The following is a 19116-nucleotide window of genomic DNA, read 5'->3' on the forward strand; positions in this document are numbered from 1 at the left end:
CCACACTTTTTATACTGTCTATACTGTTAAGACTTTTGAGAGATTATCGATGACATGTTTTTATCCGTTTGCCCGGGTTTGTCGCCTGCCGTTGGTCACGACATGCGAGTGGTCTCTCTCGACCGGTCGGTTGGAGTAGGTTATTTACAATTAAAATCATAGACTTAATCACAATTACATTTACAATGCTATATTTATAATAATTCATATTTTATATGACTATTAAAAATAATCTAATGTTATTTATTAATATTCATAATTACACTATCTAATTTTATTTATTTAATAAATAGTATTGATTAATGGCTAATGGTCAAATAAGAAACTAAAACCAGACCTGCAAAAAGTCTTATGCTAGTTTTTGCTTAGACCACGACTTCAATGGTTGTTTACATAAAATGTTACAACTAAGGACATGAGGTGGCATGCCGAAAAGAAATTAGACAACACGAATACATTGAGACATCTAAAAGATTTAAAACTTTGACGTGAATTTAAAAAAGAGCACCCGTGTTTTGTTGTTGATTCATGAAATGTACGTTTAGGTCTTAAGTGGCAAAGGGATAGGAAATTTGATGGTAATCTCAAACCTCGAGCTCCTCCAATTCAGTTACTTGGATGTGACATTGAGAGAGAACTGCATCAGCTCCCCTATGTGTTGTATGGCAAAACACATGCCAATAGAAAAAGGAAATGATATCTGATTGAATTGAATTGGAAGAAAAAAAATATCTTTTTTGAGTTGAGTTATTGATCAAAGTCGAGCTGAAACATAATTTGTGTGTCATGCATGTTGAAAAGAATATTTGTGATAGTATTGTGGGCACAATTCTTAACATAAGTGGTAAAACAAAAGACTTTGTGAAGGCTAGGCTTGACTTAGAAGATATGTGAACCAAGAAGGAGTTGCGTTTAAGAAGAGATGATGATTCCATTTATATGCCTCTTGCGTCATATTCAATGTCTCTACAAGAGAAAAAACGAATTTGTACAAGGTTTTGTAACATTAAGTTTCTAGATGGGATTGCTTCAAATATATCACACTATGTCAAAGTAGAACGCTGAGATATATCAGGCCTAAAGAGTCATGATTGTTACATATTAATGCAAAATTTGATTCCAGTAGGAAAACATATTCCCACTCTCATTATTTGATGTGATGGTCCATCTGTTAGTTCGTCTACCTCATGAAGCACTACTTTGTGGTACAATACAATATCTATAGATGTACCCAATTTAAATGTTTCTTCTAAATGTGAATCTTCGGTACAAAATAAAACTTATCCAAAAGGTTCAATTACCGAGGCTTATATTGACAATGAAACTTTAACTTTTTTTTCTCTTTGTTCTTAGATGGAATTGAAACAACATTTAACTTGACATAATGAAACGACGATGGAGATGTCGTTAGCCATAAGGGAAAAATATTAGTTTTTCACACATTACCTTCGAGCTGAATGGAAAAACCGAGTTGACACTTGACCTGAAGTTGTACAAAAAAATATTGTGGGTTGTACTAGTCAATACGACAAGATTGAAGAATATCTCTTGTAAGTATTTGTCGATTTTACTTTATAAATTAAATTTAGCATATGAGTGTTAGTCATATAGTACTCTTAAATGGTGAACATAAGAAAGTATTACAAATCGATGGTATAACCAATTTGAACCAACAACACGAATAAGACTTTACCATTTAGTTTAAACATAAGGTTAGTTGTATCCATTAAGATACTTTTGGCTCATATAATTGTTTTATTAAGTGTAATATGGTTAGTGTAATCTATTTTGTTACAGGTCAAAACTTAAGTTGCTTGTGGCCAACTTGACTTAAATAGTGATACCTATCATCTTGTTATGGGTCCCATATCAAACAACTACTCAAGTTGTATTTTTAATGACATGCACTTCCTCATCGAGCAACTTGAAGCAGATCATAGGACTCAAAACAAAGACATTGTTGTAAAGGGATCCTATAAGGACAATTATTTTGACTATTATGTGGTTGTAACTAACATAATCGAACTACGGTACCTCAGAAATAATTTAGTTTATATGCTCAAGTGTAAGTGGTTTGATGTAAGAAATAGTAAACAAAGTTTCAGGAATGATAATTGGTTTCAGTGTTAATACTTCACAGACATGGTGCAATAATGACCCTTTTGTATTGGCATTTCAAGTATAATAAGTTTATTACATGGGTGTTCCTATAATGGTGGCCCGTGGTGCATAGTTCAGAAATTGGTTATGGGAAATGTATATGATGTGTTAGAAGTATTGGATGATGTATACATAAATCGGTTATTATAATTCTCCTTCTTCAATTGGATGATGAATACATGAATGTATTGGAAGGAAATGAAAAAGAAGTGAAATTAGATGACTATGAATATGAGTAACTTTTTGATAATCAATAACGTTAGTTTATGTTAATGTCTTTAAATTAAAGTCTTCCATATCATTTTTATTAGTAGTATATTGATATTTTAAAAATAATTTGCAGATCATCTTACATCTTTCCTCCTCGTCTACTTAGGCTACTACTCCCTCGTCTTGCACCATTCGAGAGCAATCCCATGGGTTTGGTGATGCGTGACAATGAGGCAGTTGGGAAGGACTATAGAGTCCTAGAGACCCAAGGTATTTAAGACAACTCAAAATTTATTTCCTATTTATCACATTATTTATAGTTTATTTATTTTGACTATAACTTTTGGTACAATATAGATGCCTCCACATCTTCTCCATCCATGGCATGTTCATCCACGCCCACATCCCGTCCATGTCTCTTATTGAAACTTAGGATTCCATGATGTATAATCATAGTAGAAAAGGATTAAGGGTTGAGAAGAAGAAAAAGAGTCATATAGATAAGGTTTTAGGAGGAGAAGAGGAAGAGTTATGAATTTGCAGAAAAGAGGAAGAAGAATAGGGTAATGGACTTTTTTTTAGCCCTCCCCCTTAAGTTGTATTTATAAATATCAAAAGTACTATTACAAGAATGTCGTTCACCCTAGTAAGAGTGAATAAGAGACATAAATTATAAACTAATTACATTAGTGTCATATTTATGAGATGACTCTTTATTTACTATCACGCCACCATTGTGTAGGCCTTCTCTTTGGTCTATGGGCTTAAAGCTACCTTCCACACACTTGTACATGTGGGCTTTCCTTGGCTGTGTGGGTTTGGGTCCATCATCCAACATCTCTATCCACACCCTCAATTAGGCGGGGATGCGGCCAGTCAAAGGACTTCAGAGTGGGCGACATCATGGGAGAGCTAGGGAAGAAGATCCCTATGAAATTTAAGTATTCACAGAGGAAAGCATCGGGGTTTTAATGTCCCCTCTTCACTCATTGGGTAGGCCATGTCCTTCGTAGCCACAAGGATGTGAGGGTAGAGAAGTGCAAGGTCCTACACTGATCAATTATAGGCTGGATACCGTATATCATGGTAAATATTGCATGTTACTCAATTAGATTTTTTAACATGCCTGTATTAATAAAATGTTTTTTTGATGTTATCCTTTTGGTAAGGATAATTTTTCCGTTGATATACAAAGCAATGAGGCAGCACAAGCCACTATGTATTCCATATGGGGTGTCGCATTTCGACAGCATCAAACCAACATGCACACTTGGTAAGATAGATAGGGGTTCACCCAACTGTACTTTCAACCCCTTATGTAGGGGTTTCCCTAATGGAGTGGTTATGTCAGAATGTATTATACTGACCTATGTTCTAAGTTATTGGATTTTTAAGATTTTTTCATAGCAGTTTCATTGGTTTTTTTAGTTTTATAACATTGGATTTTGTATTGTAGAGACATTCCCGTGTGAATGTAGAAAATGATAGAAAGTAAAATATTCCACATACCACAATGTCTTTTCAAATTTTAAGGGTGCAAATTGTTCTAAAACTTAATTTGTTTATCTTTTACATGCTTTATTCAATTCAATGCATTATTATGATTTTGTCTCGTTATTGTCAACAGAAGACATGCGATGGATGGTGCGAGAGGCATAAGAGGCTAGTCAACTAATTGATGAGCATGCCATAGTGCTGGTTGTACATGGTGTTAGGTTTGGGTACATCAAAGGGATGAGTCTACCTTAGCCATTTTTACCCAAGATGCCTCGACTATCTTCTTCTCACACACATCTCAAGGAGAAGCTATGCCAAACTCAACCGACTTTGAGTCAGATTCAAGAGCAGTTGAGTTAGACTCAAGCGCAACTGATGGATGTACATTGTGAGAATCAAGTGTCTCACTATGTAATTGAAGAGTAACTAAACTTTTTACAAGTCAAGTACGAGGAGAAGATGAAGACTATGCAGTTGCTTCTTAAGGATGAGATGCGTTAGTTCTTTGTGTAGATACAGATCCAAGGTCAATTGTCTTTAGATACTCCCCCAAGCTCACCCTTGGATTTTGTATAATTTTTTATATACTTTCTATATTATTTTTGTTGGTTGTACCTTTTTTGTTTTAATATATTTTTTGTAACGGATATATTTTTATAATAAATTCAATCGCAGTTATTTTATTTTATTTTATATGTATATCTTTTTATTTTCCTCCAAACATGGTAAAAAATAATTAAAAGCATGAAAAATAATAACAAATAATTTATACCTTGTGCGAGGGAAATTTTGAAATTGCTGGCGGTATTGGGAAATTCACTAACATAGTTTGAACCTTATGCCAATGAAAATAGCAATTCGCTGACATAGTTTAAAAATTATACTTATGAATTTCCATTTTGGTGGCATAGTTCAGAATCTATGCCAGCAAAATCCCCCATTTTGTTGGCAAAGTTTGGATCACTCTATGCCAATGAATGAGAAATTTGCTCGCATAGTTCAAATTTTATGGCACTAGTTTTTCAAGTTCGTTGGCATAATTCAAATTCTATTGAATTTCTCATTTTTTCACTGGCAAACGTAGTTTTCAATGTACTGTTAGAAACTACCAATGTGGAGGTAGTCATGAAGAGTAAGTATTGCATCAATAACTGGTTTAGCTTCCTTACGTAGGTTCTAGAACTTTTGGTTCCTATACAAATGATTATGTTAGTACTATCTTCTTCTTCTTCTTAGGGGTGGTTTCACCAAGCTGGCTCGCCAACGCCTCGAGCTCGGCTTGGTTAGATTCGGTATTTCTCGAGCTCGAGCCGAGCTCAAGATCCGGAATCGGCTCGTTTAAATTAACGAGCTGAGCTCCACCAAATCCAGGTTCGGCTCAACAAGTCGTGAGTCGGCTCGTTAACGAGCTGAGTCGGGAACGAGAACAGGGGAATGGGATTGGGAGCGAGGGGGGAAAAAATTCTTCCTCCCCTCATCACCACCGCGCCCCTCCCGTCCGCTGTTGTCGCCGACCGTTCGATTTCTTCCTCTCCTCACCTTTGCCTCTGTTTCCATTGCAACCGCTTTCGTCACCACCGCTTCTGTCGCTGTCGCAACCGTCATCCCCAACGACACCAGCGCCATAACCCCCTTCATACCCCCCGCGCGAAGATGATTTTGCACGTGCAAGATCATAAAGTGAAAAAAACAAAAACTTTTTCCTTAAACTCTACTTCCTCATGGCTCTTGAAGAAATTGAAAATACATTTTAGTAGAAATAAGTTTCTAGGGACTATTAGTGTCTCATGTTTTTTGTAAACATTTTTCTAATTGAAAATTTTTATTAAAAAAATCATATAATTTTCTAAGTAAGATTTTCCTGCTAAGAAGGGCTAGAAAATCGTATAAATTGTTTTTTAATAAGTATTTGACAGTTGATGCTATAATACTTTTAGTATGAGGTAATTTTTATTGCAATTTTGTATTTGACATTTTATTTGATTAAAAATTTATCGATAAGTATAGTAATATATTAGATTGATTATTAATTTTTATTTATTTCCCTAGAAGATGAAATAATAGGTCCATTTAACTTTCCTAAGAAAATTTTAAAATATTTCTTGTAATTTTCTAATAAGTCACTAATAGTAATAAGATTTTATTTAAAGTTTTTTTTTGGAAATATGTATCATAGGAAAAACATTTCTAGTTTTTCCTAGAATATAAGTTTCAACTAGGGGCACTAAGGAGGCCATAGTAAATTTATGGCTAGATTAAAAAAATTACAAAACAAGCTAGACAACATTTGGAGTAAAAATAATTAATATTGGTACATTTTAATCTATTATTGAAATTCAATCTTGAACCTCCCCTATCATTTTTTTTTAAAATGTAGGCATAATATTTAATTTATTTGACATATATTTTATATAGAGTATTAAAGGTAGGTTATGCTCGAACTCGGGTAGAGCTCGAGCTCGAACTCCGTTAAAATTATCAGGCTCGAGTTCAATTACAATTTTAGGTTCGAGGCTAGGGTTGGCTCGAGCTCGAGTTTAAAATATTTAAATCAAGCTTAACTTAAACAACGTTCGGACTCAGCTGGATTCGATGCCACCTTTATGCCTAATTTTAAGTAAAGGTCATTCCCAATTTGATGTAAAATGTATGCATAATTTTATACAATTTATTTGACATGTATTTTTTGAAAAGTTTTAAATGTATGTTAAAGCTAGAGCTCGGCTCGAACTCGGTTAAAATTATTAGGCTCGAGTTCGAGTTTGAAATATTTAAATCAAGTTCAGCTCGAACATAGGCAGGTGCGGGCTCGGCTCGACTCGACTCGATGCCACCCCTACTTCTTTCTTCTACTTTCACATGCAATCGATTCTTATTTCCGATAGACATAAAAATAATTTCTCGGTTAAGATATTTTGTATGGATTAAATCGAGAACCATATTTGCCATTACATACTAAGAGGGACGATTGGGTTCGAAACCCAATCAAAGAGTCATTTGCCTTTGCCTTTGCCTTTGCCTTTGCCCAACCCATCACCTCACTTTGTCTCGTTGCCTTCACATAAGCCATCCATCGTCGTCGTTGTTAGTCGTTCAGCATTTGCCTTTTCCTACTATTCATCGCCATTTTCCAGAGAGCCTCGTCCTAGCTTTCACCGCCCCTCACCACTTCCTCGAAAGTCCTTCTCAGTCACCTCTTATTCGCTCCCGCTCATCGTCTCCATGCCGTCGCCATTCACTGGAGCTCAACATCTTCCTTGAAAAAGGAAGTCCCTCTCACTCTCGGTCGCCTCTCATTTGTTTTTGACGTGTTATAATGTTTGAATTATGTCTTTCCCAAAACATTAAGCATGGGCAAGATGTCTATTTTACTCGGCCACTCTTTCCCAGGTATCGCTTCCAGATTTCAATCATATCTTATGATTCTGTGAATTGAGATGGAATAGTGCAGAACTTATGGTGATATTTTAATGTTTTATCTTTTTGCATACCTTAAATTTCATTCATATTTGAGTGTCTAAAGATTCATAGATGGAAGTTGTTCTGGACCACTAGAGATTGACGACATTTTGCTATTGTAATAGTAAATAACATTTCATGAATCTGTTTGAACAATTTGGATTTGCTAGGGCACATGAACAAAATGTAACAACTTTAGAATGAGAGCTTGATGCAACAATTATAGCTGCAGCTCGTGCTCGTTCTTGAAAAAGGTAAGTTGAGTCTACACAAGATGATTGACCAGGTGCTAGGTAGTGCTCTTTGTTTAGCTATATTCCGTGCTTGTGGGGTTGTATCTGTATAAAAATTGTCAAATCAATATAGGTCTATTTCACTTCTTCTTCTTATTTATGAGCAAAGAATTGTTTTTGTTACTGGTATTGTTGTTTGGTTTCACTCCAAAAGAATTATTTTTTCTAGCATAAATGTTTCTCTAATAGCTATTCTATTCTTGTCTTATGCATTTTTATGCCATTTTTTTCTCCTCATTGTTATTGTCTTGGATGTTAATGTTGCTACTTTTGCTGGTTTAGTTGATTGGTTTCACAAAGAAAAAGGACCAGAATAAGCTCAAAGTGTTCTTATGTTAGTTTGTGTTCTTCTTTTACTTTGTTTCACTTATTTTTTTTGTGGTTGGGAATAGTTTTTCAAAATGGCCCGGTATGAATTGACTAGAATTGGGATAAATATGAAGGAAATCCTTGCAAAGAACAATGCATTCAAAGTGCTAGTGCTAGGTTTCATTTTAGATGGTCCTACCCATGTGGCTGGTGCGAGATAGGTAAGAATTCTCCATTTGCTTGAAGTAGTTAAAATTTTATGAACTTATGAATAGATGCTGCTTTTCATTGGGTTCAAATAGTAATATCTTTATTTTTGCTTCTCGGTTTTGGATTATGAAATTCATAAATGAAAGAAACTTGGTGGGCTAGGGCAAGCATGTTGAATATTTCAGTGTCCCACTTGTGTATAACCTTATTTTGGGTTCAATCTTAATGTTTTGTTAATGGGTTCAGAGTTTGATTTGGCCCATCTTATAGGTTGGTATTGAGGTTGCTAAGCTCTTTCTAAATGAAGGGGAAATGATATGCAATTATGTCTCCTACATCTATTTTGTTTTACCCTTTTTTCTTTTATAATCTAATGAAGGCCTTCCAACGGTTAGATTGTTTAACTAAAAATAGAGTCTTCCCATATTCTTGTATCTGCTTACATCAGTTGCTTCTGGTATAGATTTTCAACATGCTATTTCCTTTGGTATAGATAATTTATACAGTTGGAAGGGATCCCCAATTTCAAAATACTATGATTGCAGAAGCTGCACCTTTGATGACTGATCCTATCATTGTTTGTGTGTCTCTTTTATATTGACAAACATACAACTTGATTTTCTGTCATTCTGATTGAATTTTATGTGGCTTATACGATGGCTGCATAGCAGAAGCTGATTTGGTCCTGATAACATTTAGGCAGTCCAAATAAGAGAAAAACTACTAATGATCCATTCACATGTTTTTTCACTATTAAATTCTCATAGATCTGGCATGTACAAATACACTACCCCCATAACTAAAAAATTTGAACTCCTCCTATTATTCTCACACGCATACTTAAACATCTTGAGCACCTATGTTTGATTCCAACATCCGTTGGCATGGACCACATGAAAATTCAAATAGCAATGAAACATGGAATTTATTAGGAGTTTAAAATAAGATTCAGGGATCCACACCAAACCTGCAAGCTGCATTACAACATACCAGGCCTGCAAGCTGCATTACAACACACCAGGCGATTACATCAAGGTCCAAACCTAACATGTTTTGAATTTTAACCATTAGGATTGAGTAAGGCAACACAAAAATATGGCATAGGGTAAGGATAGGAATTTGGATACAAAGTTAGCCAATCAAAGCAAAAATGATTAAAAATGATAGAAATAGCAACAATATTGCATGAGTCTACTAAGCCTAAATTGGTTGTCTAGATAAACTGAGACACTTTCATGTAAACCTGCCAAAAAATAACTTACTGTAGAAATACCAAAAGTTGCAAGGAACTAAAACTCAAGGAAATGCAAGAAAATCACATTTTTATTTCCATGTATACTTCAACCTATAAGAAAAGTATGAAAAATTGAGGCACATGGAGGAAACAACCATGTTCTGGTGTAGAAAATAGTACATAGATAGAATATGTTGTTGTACAATTTATGCAGAGAAGGATTTCAAATTAAGTGCCACATGTAGAATCTTTCTAGATAGTATTAATTCTTTTATGAGGAAAAAACCAAGAAAAAAATGAAATCCCGGATAGAATAAAATTGTAACCGTAAAAGTAAATAAATCAAAGAAATACGAAGAGGAGAAGCAAGAAGAGGTGTGTACAGATCAAACTTGATCACCTTAAAATACCTGAGTAGTTTGATTCTCTTTACTTCCACTTTATAGGGTCATTATCAGACCAATTCTTTAACTAAACTTAGAGGTTCAAAATCTTTCATGTGGTTTACTTTTCCAAAAGAATACCACAAGCTTCTTGAGTTTATTATAGCATTTAAGAAGTACAAAATGGAAAAATGAGCAATTATATTTATTATGTTGAATTTGAACATTGCCTCCCAAAATAACTTGCAAGATTAGGCCTTTTCCAACTAAAGGTTAAGGATCTTTCAAGCACAGACAGAAGTTGGCTTGCATCCCCATAGAACCAATCTAAAACATAGAGTGTCCATATAAGTCAAAGAAGAGAACCTTCATATCTCCAGATTTTTGAATTTGAGGTGGGATTTGAAATTTGATATCTACAAAAAACCTATTTCTGAGAATATAAGGCCTTGCTGACACAAATATGGATTAGATATCAACAAAATACACATCAAATTTTGACATCAGTAGAAACTAGTTCTTCAAGAAATAACTGTACATTTTAGGTGCTTCTCCCATGTATGACACATATTGAAAGGGTCTGAGATACATGTTGGGAACCAAGTAGTAGACCTTAACCACACAAGCTTAAACAATTCAGAAGGTTATTATTTCTGCTTGATAGTTTTTACAAATTCTCTTCAAGTCCTGGTATGTGTTGTTTCCATTTTGAGATGTTGAGCCCATCTTTGCCTTCATTTTCTTATATGGTTCGTATTCTACTTGAAGACTAGAATTTATGGTGCCGACTACACATTTCTTTAAACTTGGTCAATTTAATCCAGTGTTGATTTCAGAAAAAAATGTGTCACATTGTTCAGTTTAGACTTATATAACAGATCAAGGAACTAAACTAATAACAAGATCTCAAAAACCATTGCAGAAGAAGGGGTTTCTTAGTGAGCACTTCTTATTGTCCACACAAATAAACCTTAATATACTTCTAATACTTGGACCTATGAAGTGCAAAAGGAGAAGAGAAAAAATCTACAAGTTAGCATTATAAGCCAACGAACCACTGTGAAAAGATTTCAGAGGTAATTAAACAGGAGGCAGAGAATTTACATACCAGATTCAGAATCCTTACGAGGATCATATCCTTTTTTTTATCCAAAAGTTACCAAAAGGACCCTTAAAGAAGGAGTATGCAGCTATGAATCCTGTAAAACCAAAAAAGACCTCAAGTTTGCAGATCAGATCTAATCTAAAACTTCAACAAACCCCTTCATGTTACAGAAAAACAATAAAAAAAATGACTAGATAGATGTACAAAAGTGAAGATTATCAGATCAAATTATAAGAAGAATATAACACATCTGAGCTAAACACAAACTATAACCTATAGACACACACCAAAAGTAACCCAGTAGATTAATTCAAGACAAAGAAAATATCCACCAGAAGAGAAAATACCTGACTAGATGCATTTAGAGGATAGGATTGAGAGCTAATGAATCATTCAAGACAAAGAAAGGGTTGGGACAGTGGCAGACTTGCCCAGGAGGACTGGGATGACAACTAACCCGAGAGGAAGGGCTCGATGATAGGCCACGAACAAGGACAATGGCAGAGGAAGAAATGGAGGAAGGGCTGAAAAGAGCAAGAAGAAGCACACAGGGAGTAAGGGCGAGGGGTTGAATGTCCTTGAACCCGAAATTAAAAGAGGACTGTTGATCAGCACTTTTGCTTGATCGAAGTCTGTCCCATCGAAGATTTATCATATGTTTAGGGAATATATCAGTGAAAAAGGCCATACGTAGTCTCCAACTATTTGTGAGTAGTCCCTCTAAATATTGAGGACTTCACTGTTACTACACAAAATTAGAATATGTAATACATTGTAATATCATCTTATTACCATCAAAATCCAATTTTGTGTATTTTTTCTAAGTGTATCCTTTTGGGGTTCATAAAAAACAACCCCTCATCCTCCTCCTCCAGAACAACCACCACCAAAGAAGACTAGTCCTAAATCCTCTCCTTCGATCTTTTACAACAATAAGATTAAGAAGATAAATACTGATATCAACATCATAAGTTTATTATAACTCTGTTTAAGACTCGCATTTGGTAATCTGGGAAAATCATCAGGCGGTGGCATCACACACTCGTCTCCATTGAAAGAAATCTTCCTCGGAAAAGCCCACCCTTCATTGAATGTGAATAGTCCGGGATCTTTCTTCATTAGTATTTCCGTCTGCACATTTCCTAATTTCCCAGCTTGCAGTAACATGTCATTGTAGTATTTGATGCCCCAAAACATCCCAGTGTCATCTACAGATAACAACCAATTTGATCATCAAATGAGACTCTGAGAGAGAGAGAGAGAGAGAGAGAGAGAGAGAGAGAGAGAGAGTCCATACTGTTTAAGCCGTACTGGTTGAGAGGCCTGTAGTTGAAACTGAAGACCTGATTAAGACTCAGCAAATTGGGATGCTGAATCACAAGATTCCATTCAGTGTAATTTTTGACATAGTTGAAGTTGGCGATGGTCACCTTGACTCTCCAGTAGTTCCTGTAACTGAGCTTTACATGCCAATGAACCCGTATTGGGCACATGTGATTTGTGCATAGAATGGATGGTTGAACCACATCGTTTGGCGTCTGTATCAACGACGGAAAGTGTTCGTCCCTGCGATCGACACAACAGTGAGATATCAAAGAAAACACAGAAGAAGACAGTGTTCGTCCCTGCAATAGAAGCATACTCTACGCAGTTGTTCGTTGGAGCTGCTCCTCGACAGCCGCAGCTGCAAATTGGGCATTGCACAATCGTGTTGTTGTAGAAAGAGGACAAGGAGACGCAGCATTTTGGGGCCGGAGATGCAAGGTATTGAGAGTACGTGCATGTCACGTTCCAAGTCTCTGCAACAAAATGCTTAATCTTCTCTCTCTAAAGGTAATTGGCAAAAACTTGAGCAAGACGAAGAGGAAGAGTGAAAGAACTTACTAACGGCCCGAGTAAAACGCCGGCCGTCGGACGTGAACGTCGTGGATGGAACCAAATATGCGGGGCCGCAGGTGTAACCAGGAAGCCCGAGGCTGTGATTCTGCGGCAAGACGAAATCGTCGTCGGATGAAGAGTTCGCCGCCGGCGAGGTCCCGATGTCGATTTGGAAAGACGCGGCATAGGAAGTTGGATCTTGCGTCATGGTGGAAAGAACTCCTCCTTTGCAGCAGTTCTTCACTTGCTGATTGTATGGAACTCCGGGGAGGAAGTCCACAACGACGGGCTTCTTCTCGCAGCTGTGGGGGATATTTGGGGCTCTGTACTTGGAGCAGTTGCCTTGCTCCGTCGCCTCTGCTCCCCACATGTTCCATATCACCTCCTCCCCCGGCCATGCCCACTCGTATCTCCACCCCGGGTGATCGATGTGTCGGTAGAGCTGGTAGTTGTAGATTGTTACCACCGCCTGCCATTGATTACTTTCCCATCACAATGAGAAACAATTCCACAACTCCGGTGATAGATGTCGGCTTCGGTGAAATCAATTTTTTCCTTAAACTTCTAAAGAGAAAATTGCAAGCTCTTGATGGATTCTTTTCTGTAATTTTATCATATTCTCAGAACAGAGTGGTCGAGAAACGAATAGAAATATTAAGAGTTTGGTTAAAAATGTCTTAATCAAAAGATTAAAAAAATGAAATCACAGGAATAAAATTACCATGATGATTTTTCGAAAAGAGTCATTTTAAAAGTTTCATCAAATGAGAATGGAAAAAGAAAAGATCACCGTGTATCGATCATCATGCCATTCCATGACATCCCATTTGATCGTAATATTCCCGTGAGGATCCATTGTATCATATGCTTCTGCAGATAATTTTAAAATCAAATTTTTTTTCAGTACCCTTTTGTTTCAAATAAATCAGAAGCGAGAATTACAGAACATCAAAATGAGGGAAAATGAAAGAAGAAATAAGACGAATATTGTGTACGAAGAAAGATACCTGACCTGATACAGCAAACCCAGACACCAAAAGGAGAAGCCCCATCAAAAGTCTCCAAGAAAGCGGCCATGAAATCCTCACAAACTTCTCCATTTCAAATGAATACCCTTTAGACAACTAAACGGTTAAGCCTGTGTCTCTTCTTTTATCATTTCCAGACTCTCTTCAGCTCCAACTTTCGAAAAAATCTGACAGAATAACAGCAGCAGCAGAAGAAGAAGAAGAAGAAGACGAAAGGGCAGCATGGTATTGGCTGTAAATAGTTTCCTCGTTATTCTTCGTTTTCTTCTCGCATTCAGCGATCGAACCTCCGGTTTTCTGTACATAGAATCCGTCTCCGCGTGCTTCGAATATGGCGGTAACGCTCACTGGGTCCCAGCTTTCTCGTGATGGGTTCGAAATTTGGAACAGAAGAGGAAAATGGAAATTATTGCCGGAGTGGCTACTGTAAATAGCCGTGACCTGGTGCGTTGCGAGAAGATAATTAAAGTCATTGAACAAATGGGAAGGAAGAAACCTCGGATTCATCTCTGGTGGGTAGCTGCCCATGGGTTCCAGTGCATGCTAGTATCATTTCTGGTGATTCTGATTACTATTTTAAGGCCTGGTTAGCTGTTAACTTTATCGTAATGGCGGGCGACATTAGCGAAGCTGGTGCTCATCTGTGAGGAACCAATTCTGGCCGCTGGCCTGAGAAATTTAAATTAGTTGACTTTATGGTCAAGAATGCCAGTTTAGGGTCTAGTTCGAGATTAATAAAGCCATTAATGCACATTAAAATATGTGAATTCAAAATCTGCTGGGATTTATCAATGCCAAAATTCTAAGGTCCTCTTAGTGATTATGCATTTCCCAGATATTTTTCATTTTATATATGTATATGAGGCTATTTTAGTGTTATCCAAAATTTAGAAATGTTTTATCAATTATAAATTTCAAAGAAATATATGAATCAAATTTTTATTAGTACCTTATTTAGAAAATTGAGTAATTCAAGAAAGATCTCACATGTTGGACCTAATTCCAACTTGGCCCTTGTTTATAGAAGATTTAAAAGAAACTGAGGAATAAAAAACACATCTGGTAAGTGTTATGTGAGCGTAGCATATATGAACCCCATTTCTTGGACTTTGGTTTGGGATCCATTTGTTATGAAAACTAATTTATCACTCAAATAAGGGGAGATAGAACTCAGAAGATTACCATTACATGTCAAGTGCTCAGAGGCCCCAAAGTCAATAATCTAGGATGGAGAGGGTAAAGTAGTTGAGATCATACCTGAGATAGTTGTAACTGCAGTAGTGTAAGAGGTTTTGTTCGAGGGAGATATCATCATACTCTTCACCCATTGAAGTAAATCATAGTCTTCTTCGGATATAATTTTCTGACCTTTGGATGTATCAGGTCCGTTCTCTACCTTATCTCCACTATTGGTAGAAACTTGGTTGGTTGTAGCCCAGTTTGGTTTTCCATGGATTTTCTAGCAAATATCTATTATGTGACCTATTATTCCACAGTGACAATAGGTTTGATTTTCGGATCAAGACGAGCCTTGCCCATTCCTATCCCCTCTTCCATGACCACCTCGATTATTTCTTCCTTGTCCTTGATTATTAGAATTACCACCTCTATTATTAGAGTACATGGCAAATGAGAAATCAACTTGGGAAGTGGTGGATGGATCCAAGCTAAATATAAGTGTAACACTAATATCATCAAAGAAGAGAAGAACAGTTGAGCTGAGGATTTGAGTTTTGGCTACCTCAAGATACGATTTCAAATTGGCAAGATAAATATTTGCTGCCAATACTACCCTTCGTTTCTCTTGAACTGAAATATCTGTGGAATAGGGTTGAGAAAAAATTCATTCTTGAATGAGACCTCTAAACCTTGCAAGATAGCCATGTACATTATCTCCTTGCTTGGTAATATACATTGTTTGGAAAACATCGTATAAATTTTGCAAGCTATTGGCACTAGAGTATAAATTTGCACAAGTATCCCACACTTGTTTAGCAGTCTCAAGATGCACCACATTATGTGTAACAATCTCTTCCATATTGTTTATCAACTAACTAAGGACTAGTGTATCCTCCTCAAGCCACTTGGTATATGCACTATCTTCTTCATCTAGAAGAGGAGGTCTCTTATTCAAGTGACTCAACTATTCACTAGTGATGAGAAATTGCTTAATGGATTGTAACCAACTCAAGTAATTTAATAACCCCAAAAGAGGGATTATAGTAATTATGAGTAAGTCACTATTCTAGCCATATTAAATCCACAATCTTCAGCCATGAAATATTATCTGCTAAACAAAAAATCACCACTCAAAGAGTTTAAGAGTTCAAGTTGTAACTTCAAGAATCAATTATACTTGCTGAAATTTCAGCACCTTTCTTTTTCTTTGACGTGGGACAACAATCTCTTAACCACACATCCTCTTGGTTATAAAGCCAAAAGATGAAGTAAAACAAAGAGAGAATCAACTTAGATTCATGTGTAAGGTCTAACAATCTAGAATTAAGCTACGAGAGCAACAATTGAAGCAAGGAGAGCACATACCGAGTGCTGTTTTTCTTAAATCCGAACCTCAATTCATGCATGCACTTAAATAAAAATAGACCTTCCTTATGCTGGCCCATGTAATCTAGAAGGATTCTCATATCGTTCTTAATCAAGAAAGAATCTCCAAATCCAAAAGAAGATCAAATCAAATAATCAAATCTGGCTTAACGTTAAGTCAATTCCAAAGAAGGAAACTTTCTTCCTTAAGTGCATGCCCCATATGTAAAGAAATCTCAGCCTTTGGACTTTCCTTTGGCTCTTGAGTATTTAGAAAAATAAATCTTAGAATATAATCATAATTAGAAGGATCAAAATTGTTGCTGATTTCAGCAATGTTCTTGCCAATTTTTTTTTTCTCCCCTTGCTTTGCGTCAACCATGAACCCAATGTGGGGGAAAAAAAAGTCGCAAACAGCCAAAAGTAGCAATCTTCTAGGGGCAGTTCAATGAATTTTTTCCATGGTATTAAGCATTATAAACCAAGATTTCAGTAGGAATCAACTAGGATTGATTCAAATAATTTCCCAAAGATCAAAAACAACACTAAGATATAGAAAACTGCTCAACCAAAACTTGCATGAATGAGAGAAAACCGAATAAAAAACTTTATGTTGATTCAATCAAAGTAGTAGCACTTAATTTTCATGTAAATAAGAGGAGAACACTCATTCTCCAACCTTCTTCATGAGGATAATCATCAATAATCAACTCAGCAAAAGATAAAATAGAGCACTTATTTGGACAACACATGTTGCCCAATTTTGCTTCAACTCCAACTTTGCAAGCTTGATAAAATCGTACGATCAACACCTTAACCGAGGGACTTGGACTGTGGTGGTTGTGTTACTTTGAGAAGCAACTATCATACTTTTAAACTTCTAAAACAATTCATGATCTTTTTTTTATAAAGTCAATCTTCCTCTAGAGGACTTTGAAGGTACTTAATTGTTGGTAAATGTAGTAGAGTTGATGTTTGATTAACCTTAAAGTAAGGTGGTTTGACATGTACGTTCCAAATATTTTCAACTAGTAAGTTGTTGAGCCCAAAAAAGTTACACTTCCTTTGCTGACCACCATTGTTACAGATAGGAGTATTCCCATCTCTATCTCTTTGTCTGATGGGTGTCTTTCCACCTCTTCCTGTACCTCTACCAGAAACATTGTTCCCTCTCCCTTGGGAGAACTTAGCTGAGTTTTCCACTTGTTCTGGTTGACTATTGGACTCCTTAACTGGAAACCATATTATGGTTGAACATACATCATTAAAAGAAAGTTTTGCAGTAGAGCTAAGTACATGTGACTTGGTAACATCCAAGTAGGGTGGTAGATTAACAAGATATAGCTAAGACCAATTCTCCTCTCCACTTTTCATGTGTGGCATCATCAAGTGCATATGGTTGTGTAACCTTCCACTCTTGTAGTGGCCCTCTTAATCTGGAAAAGTACTCTTGAAGGTTGTCTATACACTTTGTGCTACACATCTCCTGAAAAAAGCTATATATCTTTTGTAGACTGTTAGGGGTACAATATAATTCAACATATGTGTCCTAGATTGCTTTGGCTGTCTCTAGGTACAACACATTGCTTGCCACATATTCCTCCTTACTATTAATTAACCAGTTAATAACTAGTGTGTCTTCCCTCAACCACTTATGGTAAGACGGTTGATTCACATGCGTAGGTGTCTGAGTTATATGCTCAACAAGGTTTTTAGTAATCAAAAAATATTTCACACATTGGGACCAAAACCAGTAATTATTCAAGCCTTTAAGTAGAATTGTAGTAATCCTCAAGGGATCACCTTTGCTGAAATTAGCGTATGTAGAGGAAGAGGAAGTATTTGACAATTCAGACATAATGATTTAAAAAAGATTTTTTTTCTAGAAAATCAGCACCTTTAGGTTAACTTAGGAGGAAAAAGGACTAGACTTTATCAAAACTATCAAATATTTGAAGCTATCGAATGCAAAACTATGTAATGTCAATTGATTAAATTCAACAAGTAACAAACAAGGAAACCAGCCAATAGATCACACAAGCAAGTATTAAATTTAGGACCCCTTTATTGAAACCTCGAGTAAGGTGAGAGAGGGAGAAAAAAAAGAGTGAGAGAGAGCTCTCGGGTAGAGAGAACAGAAGAAAAAAAGGGAGAAGACTTTAGGCTAGAGAGGAAGGCTTCACGAGATGAGGAGTGGAGAACTACTTCTTTCTTATTATAATTTGAGTACAAGCACCTCCATTTATAGTAGAAGAAAGTAATAGAATCCAAGTACCATTAAACTGCCATTATCCTAATTATACTCTAACTCTAACTCTTAAAGATAAGTCTATCATAATCAAATAACTGTTGAATTTATGGAATGGAAAAGTGAAATACTTCATTGACATCAATAACTTGTTCTAATCAGAGTACATGAACCTCTATTTATAATAGAGGAAGGTAGTAGAGTCCAATTACAATAAAACTGCCCTTGTCCCAATTACACCCAAACTCTAACACTTGAAGATAAGTCCTAACATAATTAAATAACTCAATATAGATAAAAGACAAACATAACTCTAACTAAAACTCTTCTTGGTCATGACCCTAAGATAAAAATACTTTTATGAGTCCTTCTTGATCTTTCAACTAATGTGATAATAATGTCAGCTCATGGTAATCATTGTGGATCCTACTTCTTATGGGCTTGGGCCCATCTTGTAGGCCTTCCTTGGTCGTGTGACCCATCTTATAGTAATCTTAGATATGTGGGTTTTCCTTGGTCGTGTGGGCTTGATTTTATATTCCAACGATAACTCAACAT

The 19116-nt window shown here is 36.1% G+C and overlaps 1 protein-coding gene across 4 annotated transcripts; it reads right to left on the minus strand.

The window, feature by feature from the left end:
• Window positions 1-8832: 8832 nt before the first annotated feature.
• LOC137941360 (COBRA-like protein 2) lies at window positions 8833-14022 on the minus strand. Of its 4 annotated transcripts, XR_011110393.1 has the most exons (8): window positions 13751-14022; window positions 13529-13608; window positions 12745-13207; window positions 12503-12659; window positions 12158-12426; window positions 11942-12068; window positions 10864-10954; window positions 8833-9140 (listed from the first exon to the last, which is right to left on the minus strand). XR_011110393.1 is itself a non-coding variant. In XM_068786728.1 (7 exons), the coding sequence occupies exons 1-7, from the start codon at window positions 13836-13838 to the stop codon at window positions 10927-10929; spliced, it is 1212 nt and encodes a 403-aa protein (XP_068642829.1). In that variant the 5' UTR covers window positions 13839-14022; the 3' UTR covers window positions 10669-10926. The 4 variants fall into 4 exon arrangements, 3 of the variants coding, with proteins under 3 accessions (XP_068642829.1, XP_068642827.1, XP_068642828.1); XM_068786728.1 differs by lacking the exon at window positions 8833-9140 and having other exon boundaries at window positions 10669-10954; XM_068786726.1 differs by lacking the exons at window positions 8833-9140; window positions 10864-10954 and having other exon boundaries at window positions 10962-12068.
• Window positions 14023-19116: the final 5094 nt, after the last annotated feature.

This window comes from Aristolochia californica, unplaced genomic scaffold (genome assembly GCF_029961685.1).
Source record: "Aristolochia californica isolate CCGP_79_NKW_82.1479 unplaced genomic scaffold, dmAriCali1.0.hap1 SCAF_9, whole genome shotgun sequence".
Classification (NCBI taxonomy): Eukaryota; Viridiplantae; Streptophyta; class Magnoliopsida; order Piperales; family Aristolochiaceae; genus Aristolochia; species Aristolochia californica.

What these genes read in the sequence shown, in the direction of transcription:
- LOC137941360 (XM_068786726.1), bottom strand. Translation starts at nt 13,838, where the DNA reads ATGGAGAAGTTTGTGAGGATTTCATGGCCGCTTTCTTGGAGACTTTTG. An exon ending in GCGTTTTACTCGGGCCGTTA is followed by an intron (nt 12,660 to 12,744) that starts GTAAGTTCTTTC and finishes ATTTTGTTGCAG; the next exon opens with AGACTTGGAACGTGACATGC. An exon ending in CAACCAGTACGGCTTAAACA is followed by an intron (nt 12,069 to 12,157) that starts GTATGGACTCTC and finishes TGTTATCTGTAG; the next exon opens with ATGACACTGGGATGTTTTGG.